Source organism: Kryptolebias marmoratus, linkage group LG16 (assembly GCF_001649575.2).
Source record: "Kryptolebias marmoratus isolate JLee-2015 linkage group LG16, ASM164957v2, whole genome shotgun sequence".
Classification (NCBI taxonomy): domain Eukaryota; kingdom Metazoa; phylum Chordata; class Actinopteri; order Cyprinodontiformes; family Rivulidae; genus Kryptolebias; species Kryptolebias marmoratus.
In genome coordinates, this window is record NC_051445.1 from 8,455,382 (window position 1) to 8,475,882 (window position 20,501).

The 20,501-nt window shown below is 38.1% G+C and overlaps 2 protein-coding genes across 8 annotated transcripts in view; both read right to left on the reverse strand.

Annotated features, from left to right (window-relative positions):
• Positions 1 to 111: 111 nt before the first annotated feature.
• On the reverse strand, positions 112 to 5,548 carry cd79a (CD79a molecule, immunoglobulin-associated alpha). The gene is made up of 5 exons (XM_017415515.3): positions 3,767 to 5,548; positions 1,932 to 2,252; positions 1,272 to 1,387; positions 968 to 1,030; positions 112 to 802 (listed from the first exon to the last, which is right to left on the reverse strand). Exons 1-5 carry the CDS (start codon positions 3,804 to 3,806, stop codon positions 677 to 679), a joined length of 666 nt encoding a protein of 221 aa, XP_017271004.1. The 5' UTR covers positions 3,807 to 5,548; the 3' UTR covers positions 112 to 676.
• A 1,315-nt stretch (positions 5,549 to 6,863) lies between these two features.
• The window catches only part of arhgef1b (Rho guanine nucleotide exchange factor (GEF) 1b), a 39,621-nt gene continuing 25,983 nt past the window's right edge, over positions 6,864 to 20,501 (reverse strand). For 3 of the 7 annotated variants that reach the window (XM_017415550.3, XM_017415551.3, XM_017415553.3), the window contains 23 exons: positions 20,435 to 20,498; positions 20,202 to 20,231; positions 19,628 to 19,819; positions 18,744 to 18,885; positions 17,794 to 17,805; positions 16,862 to 17,020; positions 15,516 to 15,706; positions 15,272 to 15,418; positions 14,122 to 14,204; positions 12,661 to 12,786; positions 12,428 to 12,542; positions 11,037 to 11,137; positions 10,809 to 10,883; positions 10,642 to 10,717; positions 10,037 to 10,204; positions 9,840 to 9,927; positions 9,659 to 9,760; positions 9,502 to 9,554; positions 9,255 to 9,395; positions 9,014 to 9,139; positions 8,677 to 8,858; positions 8,147 to 8,251; positions 6,864 to 7,190 (listed from right to left, as the gene is read on the reverse strand). In XM_017415550.3, the coding sequence (XP_017271039.1) occupies positions 8,180 to 8,251; positions 8,677 to 8,858; positions 9,014 to 9,139; positions 9,255 to 9,395; positions 9,502 to 9,554; positions 9,659 to 9,760; positions 9,840 to 9,927; positions 10,037 to 10,204; positions 10,642 to 10,717; positions 10,809 to 10,883; positions 11,037 to 11,137; positions 12,428 to 12,542; positions 12,661 to 12,786; positions 14,122 to 14,204; positions 15,272 to 15,418; positions 15,516 to 15,706; positions 16,862 to 17,020; positions 17,794 to 17,805; positions 18,744 to 18,885; positions 19,628 to 19,819; positions 20,202 to 20,231; positions 20,435 to 20,498 (2,445 nt within the window). In that variant the 3' untranslated portion in view covers positions 6,864 to 7,190; positions 8,147 to 8,179. The remainder of the gene's footprint in view (positions 7,191 to 8,146; positions 8,252 to 8,676; positions 8,859 to 9,013; positions 9,140 to 9,254; positions 9,396 to 9,501; positions 9,555 to 9,658; positions 9,761 to 9,839; positions 9,928 to 10,036; positions 10,205 to 10,641; positions 10,718 to 10,808; positions 10,884 to 11,036; positions 11,138 to 12,427; positions 12,543 to 12,660; positions 12,787 to 14,121; positions 14,205 to 15,271; positions 15,419 to 15,515; positions 15,707 to 16,861; positions 17,021 to 17,793; positions 17,806 to 18,743; positions 18,886 to 19,627; positions 19,820 to 20,201; positions 20,232 to 20,434; positions 20,499 to 20,501) is intronic. The other 4 variants (XM_017415547.3, XM_025005740.2, XM_025005741.2 and 1 more) reach the window with 4 other exon arrangements.

The following is a 20,501-nucleotide window of genomic DNA, read 5'->3' on the forward strand; positions in this document are numbered from 1 at the left end:
AATGAATGTCCGCCTCTCGGTTGAATAGCCAATCACGACGCTTACAGGAAACTACAATGATATTCAACCTTTTCTCATTTCCCATGCATCAGATTAAATAAAGCTACAGTCTTCAAACAGTTTAGACTTTATTTGCATATATTTGCTCAGTTTTTTTTTTTGCATATATACATTGTTTTCAAAAGTTGCAAAAATCACATTAAATGCAGAAAAAATATCAGTTTAAATGAACATTATACAAGCTAATACCCAATCAATCTCTGTTACATGAATCTTTCTTAGAAACTGTTGTCATCTGATCTCTAGGACAGTATTTATGTAAAATATATATTTGAAAATTTGAACATTTATAGCTCGGAAAAATACATAGCAAAAATAAGTACATTAATCTAAACATCTAAAGTAACAATATGTACAAAATAACTGAAAGGCTGAATGCTTTTAAAATTCTGACAACATTTGTGAACAGAGTTTCATCAACTGCTGCCTTAATCCTAAATGTGGTTAAGCAATATGAATATTAGATTCTAAAATCATAGATGTAAGCTATGCACAAAACCTTCAACATTATTGTGTGTCACAATAATCTTGAATTCCACACGCCTCATCTTCGGCTCTCAAAACAAACTCAGCTCCTTGGTTTTTCTTTTTTTTTCTTTAATCTCTCCACTTTTCTTCATGGTTTCTCCAGCTGAATTTCTTCCCTTTCCTCCATACCACTTCCCACATCCTGGTACTGACCCTGGACCTGGGAGCGTTCAATCTGATCATACGTTGTACAACAGTCATCCAGATTTAGGCCCTGATGTAAGAGACAAAGAGGGAGAAAATCGAGTGAACACAGAATCATTCAGTCATGCAGCACACTTTTGAAACTGGTCAGTAAAAACGAGAGTGTGGATGTTCAGATCTTTCTTTCTGCTTTCAGTAAAGTGAAGACAAAAGAATATAATTCTTCAGTGCTCACCTGATATATGTTCTCCTCTTCTGTCTTCACTTTCTTCATCTCTAGTTCCTTTAGGCCCTTTGACTGTGAGAGATAAAACAGAACTCATACATTTTGTTAACCTCCCATTAAGGGAATACAGTTTAAATAACTGAAGTAGTTAGATTTGAAGGACTAATGTCTCACAGACTGCAGTCATTTCTGATATGTTGGCCATGATGATAAGGCAACATCTTTATTTAGAAATGTTGGAAATCAACCATTTTTCTTTTAAATGGGCACTACGTCACAGGGATTTGACTTCCCAGTACACAAACTTTCTGACCTTGAACAGAAGAGTGGCAGATGGCACTATCACACACAGTAGCAGCAGGATTCCTTCAATTGTCAGGATTGTGTTTTTGGTGCTCTCGCTGAGGTTTATCGTCTTCTCCATTACCTCTAATCACAAAGACAGGGATCAGCAGTAAAATAAAATGAAACAGCCCATGTATGATTTTAAGATATTCTTGTTTATCGGCACTTAACAGAAACTGAAGCGAATAGAAAAAGAAACAGGCTAATTACTTCACAGACTTCCAAGGAGATTCAGTGCAAAATTTTGTATAACCGTTTCATTCACAATCTAATGTACAATTAATACTTTTGTTTGGTCAAAGTAACATAATTATGTAAACTAATGCAGCACACAATACTTTCACACATTAACCTGAATAGAATTTGATCTGGTTTTGGTGCTATTTTAAGTAAATAGGTGCGTAACAACGTGTAATTAGACCAGTCTCATGATGTAAAGATTAGCTGCTCCACAAAATGCACAAATGCAGCCACTCACACAACTCTTGGATAGACTAAGGTTAACAGGATTTATGGCTTATGAGGCATAAGAGGCGCTTAGAGCTTGCTTGACTCCATACACACGCATACAATCTGGCATTCCTGATCAGTTTCCACGACTAAAGCCCCCCACCCCGTGCATACTCACTGTAGGCCTGCAGGAAGGTGCCGTGGGTGACGGTTTTACTGGAGTTCAGAAAACACCGGTACAGACCAGTGTCATCCAGATGTACTGCCTTGATAATCAGAATGCCACAGTGTCTATTTCCAATAGTCTCATCTGTCATCTCAACGTCTTGTTTTGGTGTTTTTGAAACATAAAGAAGTGAATAAGTGGAATTAAGTAAGGTCCAAGTTAAATTATGCTTAGCACCTTGGTAGCAGCATTTCAAGGTAGCTTTGCCAGAGAGCGGGACTCTCAGGTAGGGGTGGTCGGGTTCTAAGGTCACCTCAGTATTAGCGGAGCCACCTGTGAAAGAAAGCAACAAAGACTTTTCTTCAACTGTCAGTTTATTTTTACTTTTTTTTAAATTTGTCAAAGTATTTTATTGTGACTGCATTGTATGAGTGGGTTAATTTAAAGCTCAGTATACTTATTTTTGTAATAAACTAAATCTCATTTTAGGTTACAGCAAGTTCAAAAAGTACTCAGACCCAGTTCAGTTTTTATAGTTCTGTTTATGTTGCAGCCTAATGCTACAACTGTTTAAATTATTCTCCCCCTCAATAATGTAAACATAGTATTCAATAATGATGAAGTGAAAACGTGTTTTTATTAAATCAAATTAAAAATAATACCTCCCACTTCTCTTGATTGCTGTTGTGATGTTTTTACACCTTGAGTTGACTTCCCCTGTGGTGAAATAAATTGATTGGACATGTCTTGAACACCTCTCTAAAGAAGGTTTACTTATACATATCTGAGTAAAAACCCAATGGTTACTCTGACTGAGCTTCAGAGATCCTGTGTGGAGATGGGACCAACTTTCGGAAGGACAACTATAACTGTAAACCTTCATTGATCTGGGTTTTATGTGGCTGGACGGAAGCCCATCCTCAGTGCAAAACAGTAAAAAAAAACCCGACTGAAGGATTCTCAGACTGTGAGGAACAAGGTCCTCTGGCCTGGTGACGTCAAGATTGAAGCGTTTGGCCTCAGATCTAAATGCTGTGTCTGAAGGAAACCAGGCACCACTCACCACCTGTCCAACATCATCCTTGATATCCTCACCGAAAACCTGTTCCAAAGTCTTCAGGACCTCAGACTGGGGTCAAAGGTTACCTTCCAAAAATGACAATGATCCAAAGAACACCGGAGTGGCTTCAGGACGACTCTTTGATTATCCCAGAGTGGCCCAGCCAGAGCCCTGGCTTCAGTCATCCGTACCATCTGTACCCACCCAGCTTGAGTTTGGGACAATTTGTAAAAAGGAACAGTAAACAATCCTTTAATTTGGGTGTGCAAAGCTTAAAGACTCAAAGCTGTAATTGCTGTCAAAGGTGCTTCAACTCAAGGGTTTGAATTTCAGTTGTTTTTTTATTTTTATATATTTTTTTTCCACTGCCATTAAAAGGGTACTGAATGTAGATTGGTGACAAAGACATGGAAAGAAATAAAGATAATTTAAACAATTTTAGCACCAATACTTTCTGAACTCACTGTACCTGACATCAAGTGAAGTTTAATACAAAACAAGTAAAATGATCTTTAAGTTAAGACCACCAGTAGTCAGATTGGACACAGTGATAAACCATCTGTTCTGACAGGAAATGTGGGTCAATGAAGCAGAACTTGAAAACACCTTAAACTAAAAATACTATATAGAGTTACATTACTACATTTTTTCCAAAACCAGGAAAAAAAAAATACAGATACTGAAATACGAAAATACATGTACATAACATCTCTAAAATGTCCTTTTTTATCTGAACAAAACTAATGGAAAAAATGAAGAAGCCTGTGAAAAATGTAATGGAACTTACCAACCAAGCCGCAGAGGACAAAGAAGACAACTACTCTCATTTTTGTGCTTTATAGAAATTGTCAAATCAAGAATTTAAAAGTAAAAAAACTGAACAAACAGTTCAAGAAAACTCAAAACCTTAAAGTGATGCTCTGTTCCCTTTTTATAAAGACACACTGATGGGTTTTTTTGTCTGTCAATGTCAGGATTCATGCTTGAATGAATTTGGAACGTCCCACATTTGCTTAAGCACTGAATCTAAACATCTTCATGAAGGGTATTCTTTAAGTATGTTTTCTTATATATGTTCTTAAAATGTTTGCAAATAACTAAAAGGTAAGAAAATTAACATCTTTTTAGTCTCATAATAATCTAAGAGCTAATCTATAGTTGATTTCAACTATAAAATGACAAAGCAGGTGTTTATTTCCCCCACTTTATTAAAAAAATGAATTAAAAAAAACAAAACGTACCACATTTTTCCTTAGGTATACATCATTTAAAAGCCTCATACACAATAAAAAATAATACCAAATACACATTATAATTCTTGCATATTCATATTTTTATAGACAAGACTGCAGAGGCCAGTATGACAAGGAGCAGGGCCGTGTGAGCGGACTCAAATCATCAGGCTGATGTAAGACAGATGGAAATGAAAGGATTGAGCTGGAGGATAAATTTAATCATCATCAAAATGAAAACAACCATTAACCTTGAACTCATTTAGTTCACATCTTTGAATAATATCCCTCTGCTTATCTGTCTTACGATGTGAAGTCTGCCTTGAAAGTCACAAAAACAACCATCGCTTTGATTTACTTACAAGCCCTTTATAAAGCAAACAGTCAAAAGAAGGCACCACTCTATAAATACACTTTTTTAATACATGTTTATAGAATAGGCTACATAAGAAAAGTTATCTGAAGGAAAAAGAGAGAGACAAAGAGAGAGAGAGAGAAGTGTCTGCAACGATCGTCAGCCAATGAAGCGTAAAGGCGTCACTGAACTGGTTCTTTAAGTTTCACCAGCCAAAGTAAAAATAAAAAAATAAAAAAAAACAGCTCAACTGTTAAAAGATTTAGTAACCTTATTTGCATACTTTGTTCATGCAAAGACGAGTTACAGACATTTCTCCCATCTCATAATAATGGGAGATGCATAGCACAGCATTAAATGAGCTTCTTTGAAAAACCGTGAAAAAAAGCAAAACAAAAAGAAAACAAAAAAACACTTCAATATGGCAAAAACTACCCCAACCTGTTTGAGTAAGTCGAATGAAATACACAACATTTCCTGGTAAAAAATGTGCAGTTAGAAAAAGTGATCATGCAACCAAGAGGAAGTCGGCATTTTATCCACCTTTTTTTTCCTTCAAACCATCAGTTTTTGTATGTACAGTTTTTACGAGGAAGACACGGGGGGAAAAGACGGCAGCAAATGTTGCAAAACTAATTCATGGTTCTGTGTCTCATGGCACCGAAGTGACTAAACTGAGTCACGACTAAGGTTCGGTTTGGTTCAGGAGGTACAATCTGTTGTTGTGGCAACAATGAGAAGAATGAATATCAGGAAGCGATCATGATTACAGCGCCCAGAAGAGCAACGCTGGAACGAGACAACAGCTTTCCTTCCTCCGAACCTTGGAAGTTTCCTTTGTAACATTACAGCTTCATTGTCTTCTTGCTGCTTTATTTTTCTGCAGAAGGATCAGATCCCATTGTTCAATTTAGTACCAGAGGTGTCAACAGTGCTTCGTCTCCAGTCCTCTATGCGAGGAGGTACAGTACAGTTCGTGGCAGCCAGGCTGGCTTAGTGACCTGAAAATAACGCTTTTCGGTCGCTGTTGGTTATTGTCAATGAGATGTACGAAAAGACATCAGAGACCTGGAAATTCTGCTAGAATTTGGTCATAAAAGGTTGAGCATCCGGTTATTTGCTTGTACATTCATGAATGAATCAAGAACTGTGTTTTATTAAAAAAAACACCATTTTATTCTTCAGTGTGCTTTGGTCCTGTGTGCACGGCCTCAGTTAAGCCAATACCCAAGAATTATACAACAACAATTATAATTACAATCATCAGCTCAGTAAAATATAATGGCAGCTCAAGCTTTGATACAAATATAGCAAAAAGGAAAGGATAGATTTTTTTTGTGTCTCTAATAACATATGCATCTAATGTCATACAATACAATTTTTAAGCCCCAACTAAAATGGATGTTTTGGATCAGAAGTTGTAAATTCTACCAGGCAAAGTTTGACACCGCAGAAATGCATAATCTCTGTAAATGAGCTTGCCTGTGTGTATGTGTGTGTGTGTGTTTTGGCAGTACATTTCCTAATCTCATGTTTCTTTTTAATTCTCTCATCACTGTCAAACTTCATCCGCCATCAAACCACTTCTCAACCACGCGTCTTCCCTTTTCTCCTTCCATCTCGATCTGTACACATTCCTGGCTTCTATTTTCTTTAGCCTTGTCCAACCTTTTGCACAGTGCCTTCACCATTTGGCCCGGTTTTGTAATAATATCAATCAGATGGGGGCAACTCAATGACCTAAAAGACTCAGAAGAATAAATAAAAGCAGAAAATACAAACAACTCTCCATTATTAACAGCATGATTGCCTATAGTGCTACTATTTATAAATGTTTTAATGAGACCTAATAACAGCTAGAACCTTCCAAACAAACAGATCCTTAATAAAAATGTTGTAACACACATACACACACATTCCTGCATGCATCTTTTTAATAATGAGGGCTGCTTATATAAAGCCCATTTGATCTCCGACAGTTTAAATAATCACTTTCACAATAACAGTGTGAGTTTAACTAGTTTTGATCAGAAAAAAAAGTGCATTTCGTTGTACTTTGGCATCGACTAGAAATAATACCTATCAGCAGTAGTTTGTCAATATATCCTCTAATGCTACATTAGGCCTGTAAGGCTTAATTATTGACTGTACATTGTTAATCTTGGCATTAATGTAAATTATGTTCTAGTGTGCATGTTTCCTGTGTGCGTATGTGTGTTACAGCAGGAAAAAAAAATCTACACGTTTTTAGGCAGTATCTTTCTCACAGCAAAATATTGCTTCATTTCTTTTGGCACCTCTCTGCAATAACAACCTCCCACTCAAAAGTGGGATATCTTTTTTTTTTTTTCCCTCCTTCTTTGTATACCTTTCTTTCAAGCATGCACCCAAACAGACAAACACACAGACATGCACACACCACCCACGTCCCATCACTGAACTACTTGCACTGTGCACAAAGCAATTACACTCCATTGGCAGGCAGGGAACTTCCTGCTACGCTGCAGGCAGCTATGATACGAAGAAACGATGCAGCAAGGATCCCGGTAAGATGCACAAGGGTTTAGGAATTTCCAGGAAAAGCCTCTAGAAGTCAGTCGGCCCAAACAAGAGCCACGAAAAACCTGAAGAGAAAAAAAGATGAGAGAAGTGTGCATGAGAACACATACAGTATTATGAGAGATGGTGATCAGGAGCATAACCTTCAGTGGGAATGTGGATTCAAAAACAGGGATCTCAGATAGTACAGTGTTTTTATGTAAACTGAATTAAATCTTGATTTTCTGAACAAATAACATACTTTCTAATATTCTATTAGTTTAGAAATTGTAACGTTTAATTTTCTGACTGTAAGAAGCAAAGAAAATTGACTACTTATCTTCAAAACACATCTTGAAAAATACCCAAAGCATTTAGCAACATTACTAAATAACTGGTTTCAGTTGAAGTTCTTTGAATAGCTCAGTAATTTGGAAAACAGCATTTTGTGAAACTTCTTACATTTAAAAAACAACTCTTTGGTAAGACTAATTTCAATTAAAGACAGCTGATCATTTTTCTACTTTCTGTACTTCTTTGCTATGAATATATTTGTGTTTGTTTACCAACTCTTGCATCTACAGACCTACCAGTGCATTTATGCACCATTTTGTGTCATTATCTTGAATTTATGATGCATCTTCAGAATCATGTGGTTGATTATTATTGCAATGTCATTTAGTTATCTTAATCAACATTATTACAAATAAAAACTTGTAATTTTTAAAATTATTTGTGCTGTTTTTACTTATTGAAAAATACTTTGTATGTCACTTTATTTTCTTATAAAGCAAATAAGAGGAAAAGGGTGTTCTGTGCTTTCATATGATTATTTCTTTTATCTTTTTACTCAAAAAAAGGAATCTAGGAAAGGTTTTGATTAGATCAAAAATGAAAAGAAACCTCTTTGTGTAAGAGGAGATTTTTTTTTTCATCAGGCTGGATGCTGACATAAAGCTGATGTATAGAACAAGATATAAGCAAGAGCTCTTGTATTATGTGAAACTTGAACAGATTGAAACATCCAGTTCGGTGTTCTCACCCAGTGACCAGCAGGTGGCAAAATGGTGTCTTACTAGAAGTTCCCCTCTTCTAGAGAGAACTCAGAAAGGGCGTCCTGCAGCTTGTGATGCTCCTCTTCGACAGTCTACGGCGCAGAAAAATCAATATCAGCTTGGGAATTGAGAACAAACTCACTTACAGACAGACGCAATTCAACCTCCTCCTCTTAACATCCACCCTTTGTCTCCCTCGCTGCTTCCCTGACACATCCCATTGCAAGTGCCGGACATAATAGCCATTTTTAGACAAGTCCAATTTCGCAAGGCAATTTTCAGCAAAGCAGTAACAGCAGTGGTTAAATGGTTTTCTATTCTCTAGTTTCTTTTTTCTGCCATTTGGCCCTATTTTGTCCACTGCTCGCTCCTTACTTAAGTTATCGTGGCTGAAATGGCCAGATATGCGTCTCTTTCCACTCGGCTCCAATCTTGTCTTGTCTCCCATCTTTATCTGCCTCTGTCATACAACCTGCTCGCTCCTCGATATTCTCATCCACCTCCGCTCTCTGTTCACCTGTAGTTTCTTTAGTTGCTCCTCCAGGCTGTGCAGCCTCCGGCACACTTCATCCTTTATCTCCTGGGACAACACCATGGGTGCACTGATGCTCCCGTCTTCGTCTTTTGTTTCTGCGTCTTCTCTTTCACACCTGTTGGTGTTCACCTCCATATAACCCCTGTCTGTGACCTCGCCTTCTTCTGGGCAAAAAATAATAATTTAAATGTGCCAGCTTTTGCTTTTTAGGTAGCAAAACATTACAGAAAATGAAGCTGATCGTTATCCAAGCTGCAGAAGCTCCTTATTAGAGTCAGTCCACAAATAATGTTGACTGCATGCATGAAATCCAGTCTACCTGTTGACTGAGAGCCTTCTGTTTCTTGATTACTCCTCTCTGATTGCTCCTCTTCATGTTCTTCGTCAGGCTGTGCGTCTTCTGACACACTGATGCTGCCGATCAACAATCTTTTCAGTGACATCACTAAAAAAAAGAAGACATTCAGAGAGTTTATCAATAAATCAAAGCTAGAAGAGATCAGAAAAGAAGTTGTTCCAGCCAAATCATCAAAAGGAGTACAAAGAGGACACTTAATCACCTTCATCCAGAGCATTGTTGGCCACCTTCTCCTGATCGTTGTTGGAGTGGCCGAGCACATCGAGGCCTTTCTCTGTCAGGAAATCCATCAGCCTGTGCCTCTGCTCCGACTTGTCGTCTGTCAAGCTGTCCCGATCGTGATCTACAGATGGAGAAAGGGCTCAGCTTCCGCTCGCGTCTTCAGAAATGTACAGTTAAAGTCTTATCTGTAAAGCTTATTTAGTGTTAAGCTCCACTGCGGGTCTCACCGCTGCTGCTTTTTAAACCTCCATTCTCAGCTGGGATTATCGGGGCATTCAGCCTGACGGAAGGAAAACGGCGAGAGAAAAGTGGATTTTGTAAGATAGTTAACTTTGGCGGGTAAAGATTAGGTTTCGCTTTTCCAACACAAAACCAAAGACGTACAAGGAGGGACTGAAAGGAGCTCCTCCACTCCCAGGAGGCAGATTTAACACAACTCCGCTCTTCTTCAGATCATCTACGACTATCTTTAGCACTTCAGTCCAACTAGAAGTACACACATAAATAAGGTCAAAGTTCCGTCGTTTGATTTGCAGTTTTTAATCAAACAGTTTGGGACACTCACGCTTTTTTTTCTCCGACAGACTGAGCTACCAGCTCATAGATCTGAGCGCCGCTGTCCCAGGTGAATATCACATAGAAAGCCTTTCGATCTGACAGAACAAGGAAAATGAGGAAGTGGAAGAGTAAATAAGTTTGATCAGGCAAGAAAAGCGACCTAAATTTGTCTGCCGATTCACTGCGCAGTCCAGTGAAGCTGACCTGTCGCCACATCGCGGAGAAAAACCGAGTTCAGCTTTATAATGGGGCTCATCATCTGTTTGCCTTCCTGCGCGGCGATGTTGCTCTTGCTTTGGCATTTAAGGACCACTTTGTCATCCTGTTTCTGCAGGAGCACCAGCAGGTCCCCCAGCAACAGACCCTGCACCTCTGCGAGGAAAAGGAAAGTATTATCAGATCCAAAGGAGTTACTCACTATACTCTGTTCTTTACTCAGTTGTTGATTGATCTTTTTATTGATGCTGCATGTTTTACAAAGTCAAAAATGACTTTACTGTTTTCAGTCCTGTGACTGCACTGAGATGAACATCGCTGACATAAAAAGGGGAAGTTAATCTCAAACAGCTGCATGACAGCTGGTTCAAAAAGGGAAATGAAAAAGAAACAAATTAACACCAATTTAGCATAAAATAAAGGCTTGGTTTTAGTTTTTTTTCCAAACTTCTTGAAACACATAAGTCAAGTGAATTTACCAAGTCAGCATTATTTAAGAGCATTTGTTAAGATTTTTATTAAAGACTCAGCAAAATGTTTAAAGTATTCTGGACTTTTTGAACCAAAATGCAAACAAGTATACATATATTTACCAATAGCCTTCTCTTTGGTGACTCTCCAGATTAATGGACCTTCATACAGCATCTTCCTCTGAGTCAAGTCAATATTCTGAAATAGACAGAAGGAAAGTGATTAAAGAATCCTGCAATAAAAAAACAAGAATTGATACTGTAGAACACTTTGCTTTAATTAAAAATACCTTATACTCTGTATAAAGCTCATTACTGGTTTTGAGCCCTGATGTGTCCAGTTTCTTCTGGTACTCCTTTAGAGACTGGGAGCAGAAGAAAAAAAAACAAAAACAGGGCGGTCAGACGGCCATTTGTCGAGCTCAGCCTCGAAGCAGCAGGAGTCTAAGAGCTGACAGCTTCAAAAGACTCAGTAAGTACATAACAGTTTATTGAGAGCCGAGTTTGGTGTTTCTTACCAACATGTTGCCCACTTTTCTGACCTCTTCATTGACATGGTTGACGATCTTTTTGCAGCACTCTGCACTATCCTGGATTTTCCCCTTTTCTACGGGGTCCTCTGTCAAAAGGCAAACAACACAGAGCTAAAGATAAAACAGCTTTTACAGAAAAGTCCAAACAAAAGCTACATAAATTAAAGGTGTACACTCTGTGTATATATATATATATATATATATATATATATATATTTTCACTGTTTAAAAACTTTTTGGAAGTGTGTTGTCTCACATACCAATAGTATGATGATGTTAAAAACATTTGTTTAAATAAAATATTCTACTTCGCAATTTTGCAGTCATTCCCCAAAATAAGAGACTAAAATACAACCTGAAGAGTCAACCAACCTTAGTCACTAAAACTGAGCCATTAGTTAGTGATTTTCTAAATTGGTGAGCAGCATTTTTGACAGAAATCTGTGCTGTCAGAATCGACACAGAACCATTTATACTCAGGTAAATGCATCTTCTTCAGATGAGTTATGCCATGCAACATTCCTAGTAGGACTACTATGAAATTACTTTAGATTTTAATTATTTTATAAATAAATATTAATAATAAAGGCACTTTGTTTTAATTAGTTGTGTAAAAATAACAGACTCTTGCCCGCTTTTTTCCCCTCGTTATTTCCACTATAATTCTGCAACAGATGAAAAAAACAAACAACCTTTTTCTTTCCAAACACTTAGTATTTTATGGCTTATTTAATAGTAACAGATTTAAAATACATTAATATGTTTAAAACGGCTCTTTAATGCAAGTGTTAGGTGATTATAGCAAATAATACACCTATTCCCTATGAAGGTTTTTAAAAAATATATTTTTTTAGATGTTTTATAACAATTATTAAATTTAATCAAGATTAAAGTCTACATATAAAAATGACAATAATGTTCAAACAACATATGACCAAAAGTTTGTTGCTGAATAATCCAAAACTTTCTGGGTTTCTCTAAATGGTTAAGAAATTTCAGTAAAGTTCAAATCAACAAATTGTGCATTCCAAATCTTTCACAAAAAAAAAGCTCTTTGTGTAAAAAGTTTTTACAGAATTGGACTTTAACATCAATCAGGTGAAGCAGCTTTGATAGATTTGTCCCCATTTTGTTGTTTCTTTTACATTCACAGAACAGAGAATGCACAAGTCACGTTTAAACCTTAAATACAAACTTTCCATTGTCAAAAAAAACAATATTGGACAGAATATTATTGCAAAACTGTTTACCATTCTGAGCACCTAAATTCAGGTGTTATTTATCAATAAATAACACCCAATAAAGCATCAATATTAATAATGATTGAAAAATAAATAGCAAAAAGACGACAAATCTAAACGCACACACACACATACCTGTGTTCTTAGCGATATTTTCCAGAAGCAGTGGATATTTTGTGAGCCTCTGCATCTCTGTGGGAATAATGTCCTTGAGCTGCAGCCTGCGGCACTGAGGTTTACTCTCTGCCTCCTGGGATCGACACACAAACAGGGTCAGGATGATGCCACTCCTGTCACTTTCTGCATCCATCTGTTAAATATTTTGGAATTTCTTCTAAAGTCTGCTTTGGGGTCTTCTGTGTTAATACCTGAATGAAAGCGTTAAAGCGCGGTTCCTTCTTCTGCATGCTTTTGATTTGCTCCAGAGCCCATGTTTGGTGGCTGCTGAACCGGGCTGTCAGCTTCTGGAACCATTCTCCTTCTGCACCATCAAACTAAAACGTAAACACATACAGTTAAAATGGTGGCCTGTGCTGGGTAAAAAAACAAAACACAAAATGTACTTTCATTAGTTGCTTTAGGGATACATCTAAACTCAAAACTGAGGCATTATTCTTGTTATTTTACACAGTTAGCACAAGTAGTGGTTCGAGCATGAACAAGTTTAAACTTTAGTGCCCTCTCCCACCTCCACTTACACACACGCAGACGCGCGCACACACACACACTCCGCCTCCAACCCAACTTCCCACCCCTGAGGGAAACATTTAAACTGCCAACACCCCCCATTAGCAAAACGACAAACTCATATTTTACATATAACAGTCCCACAAGCAACAGTTTTAGATATCTACAATAAAACTTATGCCAAATAAAACTGAGATTTTAGATATCTAAAATACAAGGTTCAACAGATAAGAATTATATTTATATACACAATGGTCATTCATGCATTTGCTGGAAATCCAACTCAGATAAATAGAAGAAGTGAACTAATTTGTCTGAGGATGAAGGATGTTTAAGGCAAATAAAATACTGATCTGAAGAATATTCTGGATTCATTAAGTGTTAATTTTATTCAGGCAGAATTGAGTTATAAATATCTGGAATACTTATAAATACATTTTCTGTTCACGGTAGCTTACCATTAAAATTGTAGATATTTTGATTTATATTATTAATAAGAAGATTGTGGAGATTTTAAATTTCATTTCTGATTAGTGTTTCAAAGAGAAAATCTTTTATTGATATCTAAAACAGTAATTAGAAGGAGTGGGATTTAATTATATGTTAAAATGGCTTGCCGTACTCCAAGTGAAGTCGAGGCAGTGGCTGAGTGAGAGGTGAGCGTTACACATTAGCGTTTGCTCAGATTTGTTTTTTATCATTAATATGCACACACATATTTCACTGCACACTCAAGCATCTGCTCCAAATACAAGTTAATCACATCTACCCCCTGTTTAAACAGAAAATAGGCAGCCATTTTGATCATTTAAAAGATTAGAATTACAGTTAGGCTACAACACAAATAAAATAAATATTTTTGCCCTTGATCTATTCATTTGTCTTTTAACTTTTCATGATGACAGGTAAAACCCATGAAACCTACCTTCTGCCCCCCTCCCTCAACTATGTGACACCTCCCAACACAGAGGAGTGTTTCCAAATTACCTCCCCTCCCCAAACTGACACGACACAGAATCGAAAACTGGCGCCGTCCCGGGCAGCGAGTCCTATTGCCCATTTCAAAACCTGCTACTGGTTCGTACATCATCAGCTGGATACATCTTGGGAAAAAAATTAGACGAAGAAAAAGACCAACTCACTCTGTTGAGCAACGTGGGGCTGATGGATTTAACGATGTAGTTGTCATTTATACGCAGCTTCTTCATGTTTTCATAGAACTTATCTGAAATTTAGAAGCAGAGTTCGAGTTTGTCATAAGGATCTGTGTAGCACACTGCACATGAAAAGTATTCTGCTCAAAACTTCTCAACTTGTAGAACAACACAAAAATAAGGAAATTAGGACACATGTAATAAACTACAGCATATATAAAAACAGGAATCATAATCCGCAGCATTCACATCTATTGTCTGGCTGCTGAAGTAGTGGTGACCCAATAATTCTAGAGGTAGTTTTTACAAATCCCATCAATAACATGCGATTACGTGCTGTGATGTTTCAAACTAAATCGTTTTCATATTGTTAGGATGCTTTCTATTTTAGACAGGTAAAAAATAATGATCAGGAATTTTCTGGATAAGTTTGTTTTTGTAAGCACTTCATAAAATAAAATTGCTGTTGGGTTCTTTGAAATAATGGTCTTAGATGTGCAGAGGTCAGAAGAGGGAAGAAGTGACAGAAAATCCCAGTTTCAACTTGTGAATTACTTTTAAAAAACAGGTGACTGTTGAATTTAGTTCTAAAAATGATTATCAGTTCTTAGGTTTTATCTACATTCAGGCTCAAGTTATTGTTACTCAAGTTACTGTACGTTTCCTCATTATTATTATTATTATTACCCTATTGTTGTGGTACCATCTAAAATATAAAAATACAATATGAGGAATGATTCGCAACAGAATCATATATATACAGACTAAACAACAATGGGTTGAGACAGCAGCCATGTAGGGTTCCAATATATGTATCACTATAAAAGAATGACTACCTTGCTGACCTCTGGAACATAATGAACATCACTAGTATTGCATACTGTCACCATGTCTAACTTGTACTGCTAGTCCAAGAACCTAATGTAGGCTCAAACAGATGTTAAAGATTAGAGTAAAACCACAAATTCACAATATCCTTAAAAGTTTGATCATTATTTTAATTCTGTTTGCTGTCTGTTTAGTTATCAGTTATTGGTATATGTGATTCATACTGTCACATTATTTAATATTCAATACTGAATAACTAAGATTCATGTGTCTAACTGAGGAAGAACAGAAAAAATAATACAGCACTCACAGTGCTCGTCAAGCATCTCATCAAGGCCAGGGAAAATGGCATCCAGCTCAATGGTGGAAATTAACGCCTCCCTCTCCAACGGCTTGACAAACACCATCTGAAGGACACTCAGCATTCGCACATGAGCATGCTCTGTTGCAAACAGCTCTAGGGAAGAAAAAAAAAAAGTTGCGGGACAGTCAAACATCCACTTGAAATCAACATTTCTTTCTATTTCTATTCATTGGATCTCGCCCCTTCTCACCGTTTATGACCTCCTGCCTCTTGACCTCCTTCTTGCTGAGGCTCTTTACAGCATCGACGGGTGCCAGCTCCTTCCAGTTGGGCGGGTCCTGCTCAAACTCCAGGAGGCGTGGCTCTATCTCCTCCAGCTGCGGGGAGGGACTGGTGGGCGTCTGGCTGGGGCCGTCACGATTTAAAGCTAGAGCCTCAAAACTGATGTAGAGGGGAAGAATTAGTTTAGAATGCAAATAGGCCACTCGCAGTTTATTGTTACCGTTGAAGCTACATAGTTACTTCGTGACAGAAATGGCAAAGTTGCCAACAAACATACCTGCAAGACCATTTACAGTCATGCCCAGGCAATGAGTTACTCTAAAACAAACTTCCACATTTCAAAATAAAACAAGTTATTAGGGGAAAAACATCCCAAGAGAACAAAAATCCTCTAAAATACGACTGTCAGTTCATCAAAAATCTCCACCTGGCTATGGAGAAACAACAATCCATTAAATCTTCCATCTTTTTCACTACAGATGAAAAAAAAAACCTTTTAGGTATTAATTTTATTTTAATTAAATGGTTTATTTGTCAGGCACAGATATAAAATATATAGATGATAAAAATACCAATCAGAATGACTAACAAAAAAAAGGCCAATTGGCCGCACCCTGGAGGGTCTGTGCCATGTTTTGCTTTATCTAAATAATTAGATAATCCAATTAATCCAAAAAAATTGTGAACTGCTAAATAGAGAGCTGTATTTGTGACACTGTTATATGCAGACGGTACCTGCACACACTGGAAGGGGAGGCTGAACCGGGTGTAAATGGGGTGCACGTTGACAGGATGAAGCAGGACGTCGAAGAGAAACTTTAAATGACTTAAATTTAGCTCTGGACTGAAGCTGACCTCTGTTAGCCTACTGACAAATCTGTAATATCTGGTGTGCAACTGGCTGTGGTTTTAGGTTTTAAAATTATGGAAAATTTTAACCTTTTATTTGAAATTTACCACATGCTAACTCAACAATCATTTCCTGAAAAATGAAGCGTGTCAAATGATTTATGTTTTCTCATTCCCTGTTATTCACACCTTAGAATCCTATCTGTCAACAGGAAGTTAAATGTTTGTTTCACAGATGAAGACACACACATACCTTTTAAAAATAATTTGAACTAAATTTGAATCAATTACAACTTTGTTAACTAAGAATGAATCAAAACAACCTTAAATCTAGTTTGCCTAACATTTGCAGATAAAGGGAGCATAAAATATTCTGTTTGGTCTGCAAGTACACGACATCCTGTCTGTCCCTGCTGTGCACGTCTCCAGCCAGAGAGCCATTAGAAGGAGGTCTGCCCAGCTTACGGGTGAAGGTGCTGGGGGGACAGTGGGACAGGTGTCGTACAAGAAGGAGGCTGCAGGTCCACATCACTTCGGGAGCGGGACTGTTTGGCCCGAGAAGAGCCGCGACGCCGTGACGAATGGCGGTCCACGCGGGCGCTCTCGCTGCGTGCCACTTTCCTACTGAAGGGAGGGGAGGGTGGAGGAGGACGAGGGGGGAGCAGGAGGAGGAGGAGGAAGAACGGAAGCGGGGGACAGAAAGAAGTGAAAGAAGAGGTAGTGGGTGGGAAAGTACCAGGCAGAACAAAAAGAGACGGAGAACAGACACAGAAGATTCCAAAAGACAGTGAAAAAGCAAAAACATTCAGGTGATAAATAGAAAAAATAACATGCAAACAGTGAGGATGAATTTTGAGATTGTGAGAATAAAGAATTCGATGAACGAGTTAAGTCAGTTACAGTTTAACAGATACAAAGAAAATGAATGAAAAGTAAATATGCATGACATGTCACATGCATACAGTATACTGGTTAAACAAACAAAGTATGTTTAGACACAGTAGCATTAGAATGCCACTCAACAAGAGTATGTTAAGCAGCCATGCATTTCGTCTACATATCTCACTACACTGTGCAATAACTGTCAGTTAAACAACAATAAGTCTTATCTCAACAATTCTTCGCTTCCCTACAGTTTGTAAACACATCGGCTATTAACACACCAACTGTTCTCAGTAAGTAGGCTAATCTCTTCACAAGGAGTTTTAAAATACTTAGCCAGTTTGTGTAGAATCATAACAGGAACACAAGGCTCACTGTGAGGTGTGTGTGTGTGTGTGTGTGTGTGTGTGTGTGTGTGTGTGTGTGTGTGAGTGTTGCGCGCTCTGTTTGTATCGTATGTGAACAGAATAAGGCCTGAAGCAAGTCCGCGACTCTGTCAGGGCGCTGACACCCACCTTGTCTTCCGTCTGCAAAAACAGGGGACACCACACCGTTACACACTCCCCTTTACACAACTGACGTCAGCCACAGTGACAACCATTACATGCATGTGAACCACCCCAAAGTGAGATCCTACAGGTGCTATTATTAGACCACTGTCCGAGCTGCATGCCAGATATGACGCTAAATCTTCTGGCATAACATGTAACCGCACAAACTCAGGAGGACAAGCAAGACAGAGGACGGGCCCTGACCACGGCAGACACAGACACCTTGGAAAGCACATGGATTGAGCAGGTCATAGTCTGAACTATATGTGTTGCTGACTTTTGGCTGCTAGAATTAGCAATACAACATGAAAATTACTTGATTTGTTTAAGAACTATACATCCAAACCTGTTCACTTACTAGAAAGTTGCAGATTTGGAACTAAACCAAAGGCATCAGTATGAAGGCAAAAGTCAATGTACTGCTGTTATTTACTTGAGTGCGATGGAAATAAGGTAATAATAACTGATGAAAATGTTGCCAACAATAGTTGCAATGCAGCTCTGACGTAAAACTGAGAAGAATCAGGACAAAAACACAAGAGACAGAATGACAGTAGGGAAAGTGAACGTGTGTTATGACTGTATGAGGAAGAAAAACGAGGTAGATGAGGGAGAGGGAAGGCACAGGGGCTGAGTTCATGTTCACCTGGTGAGGGTCTTCCTCAAAAAACTGCAGGCTCTGTTAGCTAGCGAGCGACGGGAGGCAGGACAAAAGCTAGCACACAGCAGGGACAGACTGCTGGGGGAGTTTTACCACGCTCCCTCAACTTGCGCAGTTCAGGCACATTTTGCTTCCCCCACTTTCCCCATGGGCACGCGTTCTAATCTGATCCTTAATCCTTAGTGACCCATTACACCAAGGGTTGCACTCCCCCAGAGGATGCTCTGTACGTCACCAGCTCCAGCGTTCTCACCTGTCTGTCTCCAACGACTCCACTGAAGGGGTTTCATTGGGTGAGGTGGGCTCCACAATGGTAAGCTCACCTGCCCCCCTGCCAGGAGACACATTACCACTGTCTGACCCGGCCTGAGGCTCTAAGCGATTGCTTGATGAACCTGTAAGAACAGAACAACATTATTTCATATACAAATTATTGCTTAGTCTTTTTTATATTTTTTTACAAGAGAAAAATCCCTTTGAAAGCCAATAAAATAAAACAACAGAACAATGTTTATGCATCCAAGTACATAAATACAATGCTTTTTAAAGACTTAGCACGGCAGGTATTAGCTAATCTGTAAAATTACAGAAAACATGGCCTATATAGTAAAATGTTACCTTCAAAATAAATGTTTTGAAATAGAAAAATAGTTTTTTTTCTCTTAATATCAAAGAGGACCAGAAAAAAAACACATTTGCACCTCTATCAAAAACTATCCCACCACTGTGACCTCTAAGCTTTTACTTTTAATTATTGCATTTAATTATATATCTTTCAGTCATATTCTCTGTGACACATTTCTTCATCTCCATTCCAGGTTTAATAAATGATAATTCTTTATTTTAGTTAGACACATGTGGCAGAATGTGGGTTCTTGTGTTGTCACCAACCTGTAACACAACTTCATCCCTAATAGGTCTTCCTTATATAGATATTTAGCTTCTGAATCCACAGAAAATTACCACAAATCTCACTAACAGTCTGATTTACAGTTTTTTTTTTAAAAGAATTGAATGGATTTTTTAGAAGCACCTCTACAGACTTTAATTCATGCTTTATAAACATAATTACTTTTGTCTTTGACGTCATAGTTTCTAACTTTTTTTTTATTCATCAGTGTCAATGTAGAGTTTTACCGTCGAACTGAAGGGGCTCCGGGTTGATGGTGGCGCTGTTCTTACTGCCTGACCCATCAGGATTCTCTACGTCAGACACTGAGGTAGAACTTCCACTGCCTATAGACACCCTGACGGGGGGAATGACTGAATTATCAGTCACAGAGCCTCTGCCTGAATTGATGCTTTTACGATCCACAGACAGTTTTTCCACTGTAGAGGAGAAGGGAGACATGTTTAAACACAAAAGAACTATAAATAATGTAACAACAGATTAAAAAACAAACAAAAACAGAAAACATGACCCAAAAGCACATCAGTCAGGACACATTGTGAGATGGAGAAAGAGTTTAGGTGAGTATGGTGCAATCAGGGGCCTCTGCAGTAAATGAGAGGGTTAGTTCAGAACAAGGCGACCCCCAAATCCTTCAGGTGAGCTTTTGTTGGACACGACAGCTAATTCTCCCCACATCAGCCAACTGAACGGTGCCCCACACACATCCTCCCCCAGTTTGATTTGAAACATGCATGCATGCGTTTGGTTTGATTAGTAGGGAGGGAATCATTCTACAGATGGACTCTGAACAAAGAGTACCTCCAGACTCCGGTTTTGGTCCGGATTCAGCTGCAACAGGAAAAAAGGGCAGAACATGTTCTCATGTACAGACCACTAAAAATGACCACAAACTCTGCCTCGAATGCGTAACATATATCAAAGATTTGTATATATTTATAGTTTGCAAATAACTAAAACTTTTATTAAATGGGTGAATATATAACAAGTACAAAAAATATCTGTTTATAAAGACAAAAACAGCATATTCGTACAATTTGGTGGTTTCTTCCCTTTATGGAATGGCCCAGGCTTGTTCCAAGAGCCATCCTTTATACCCTG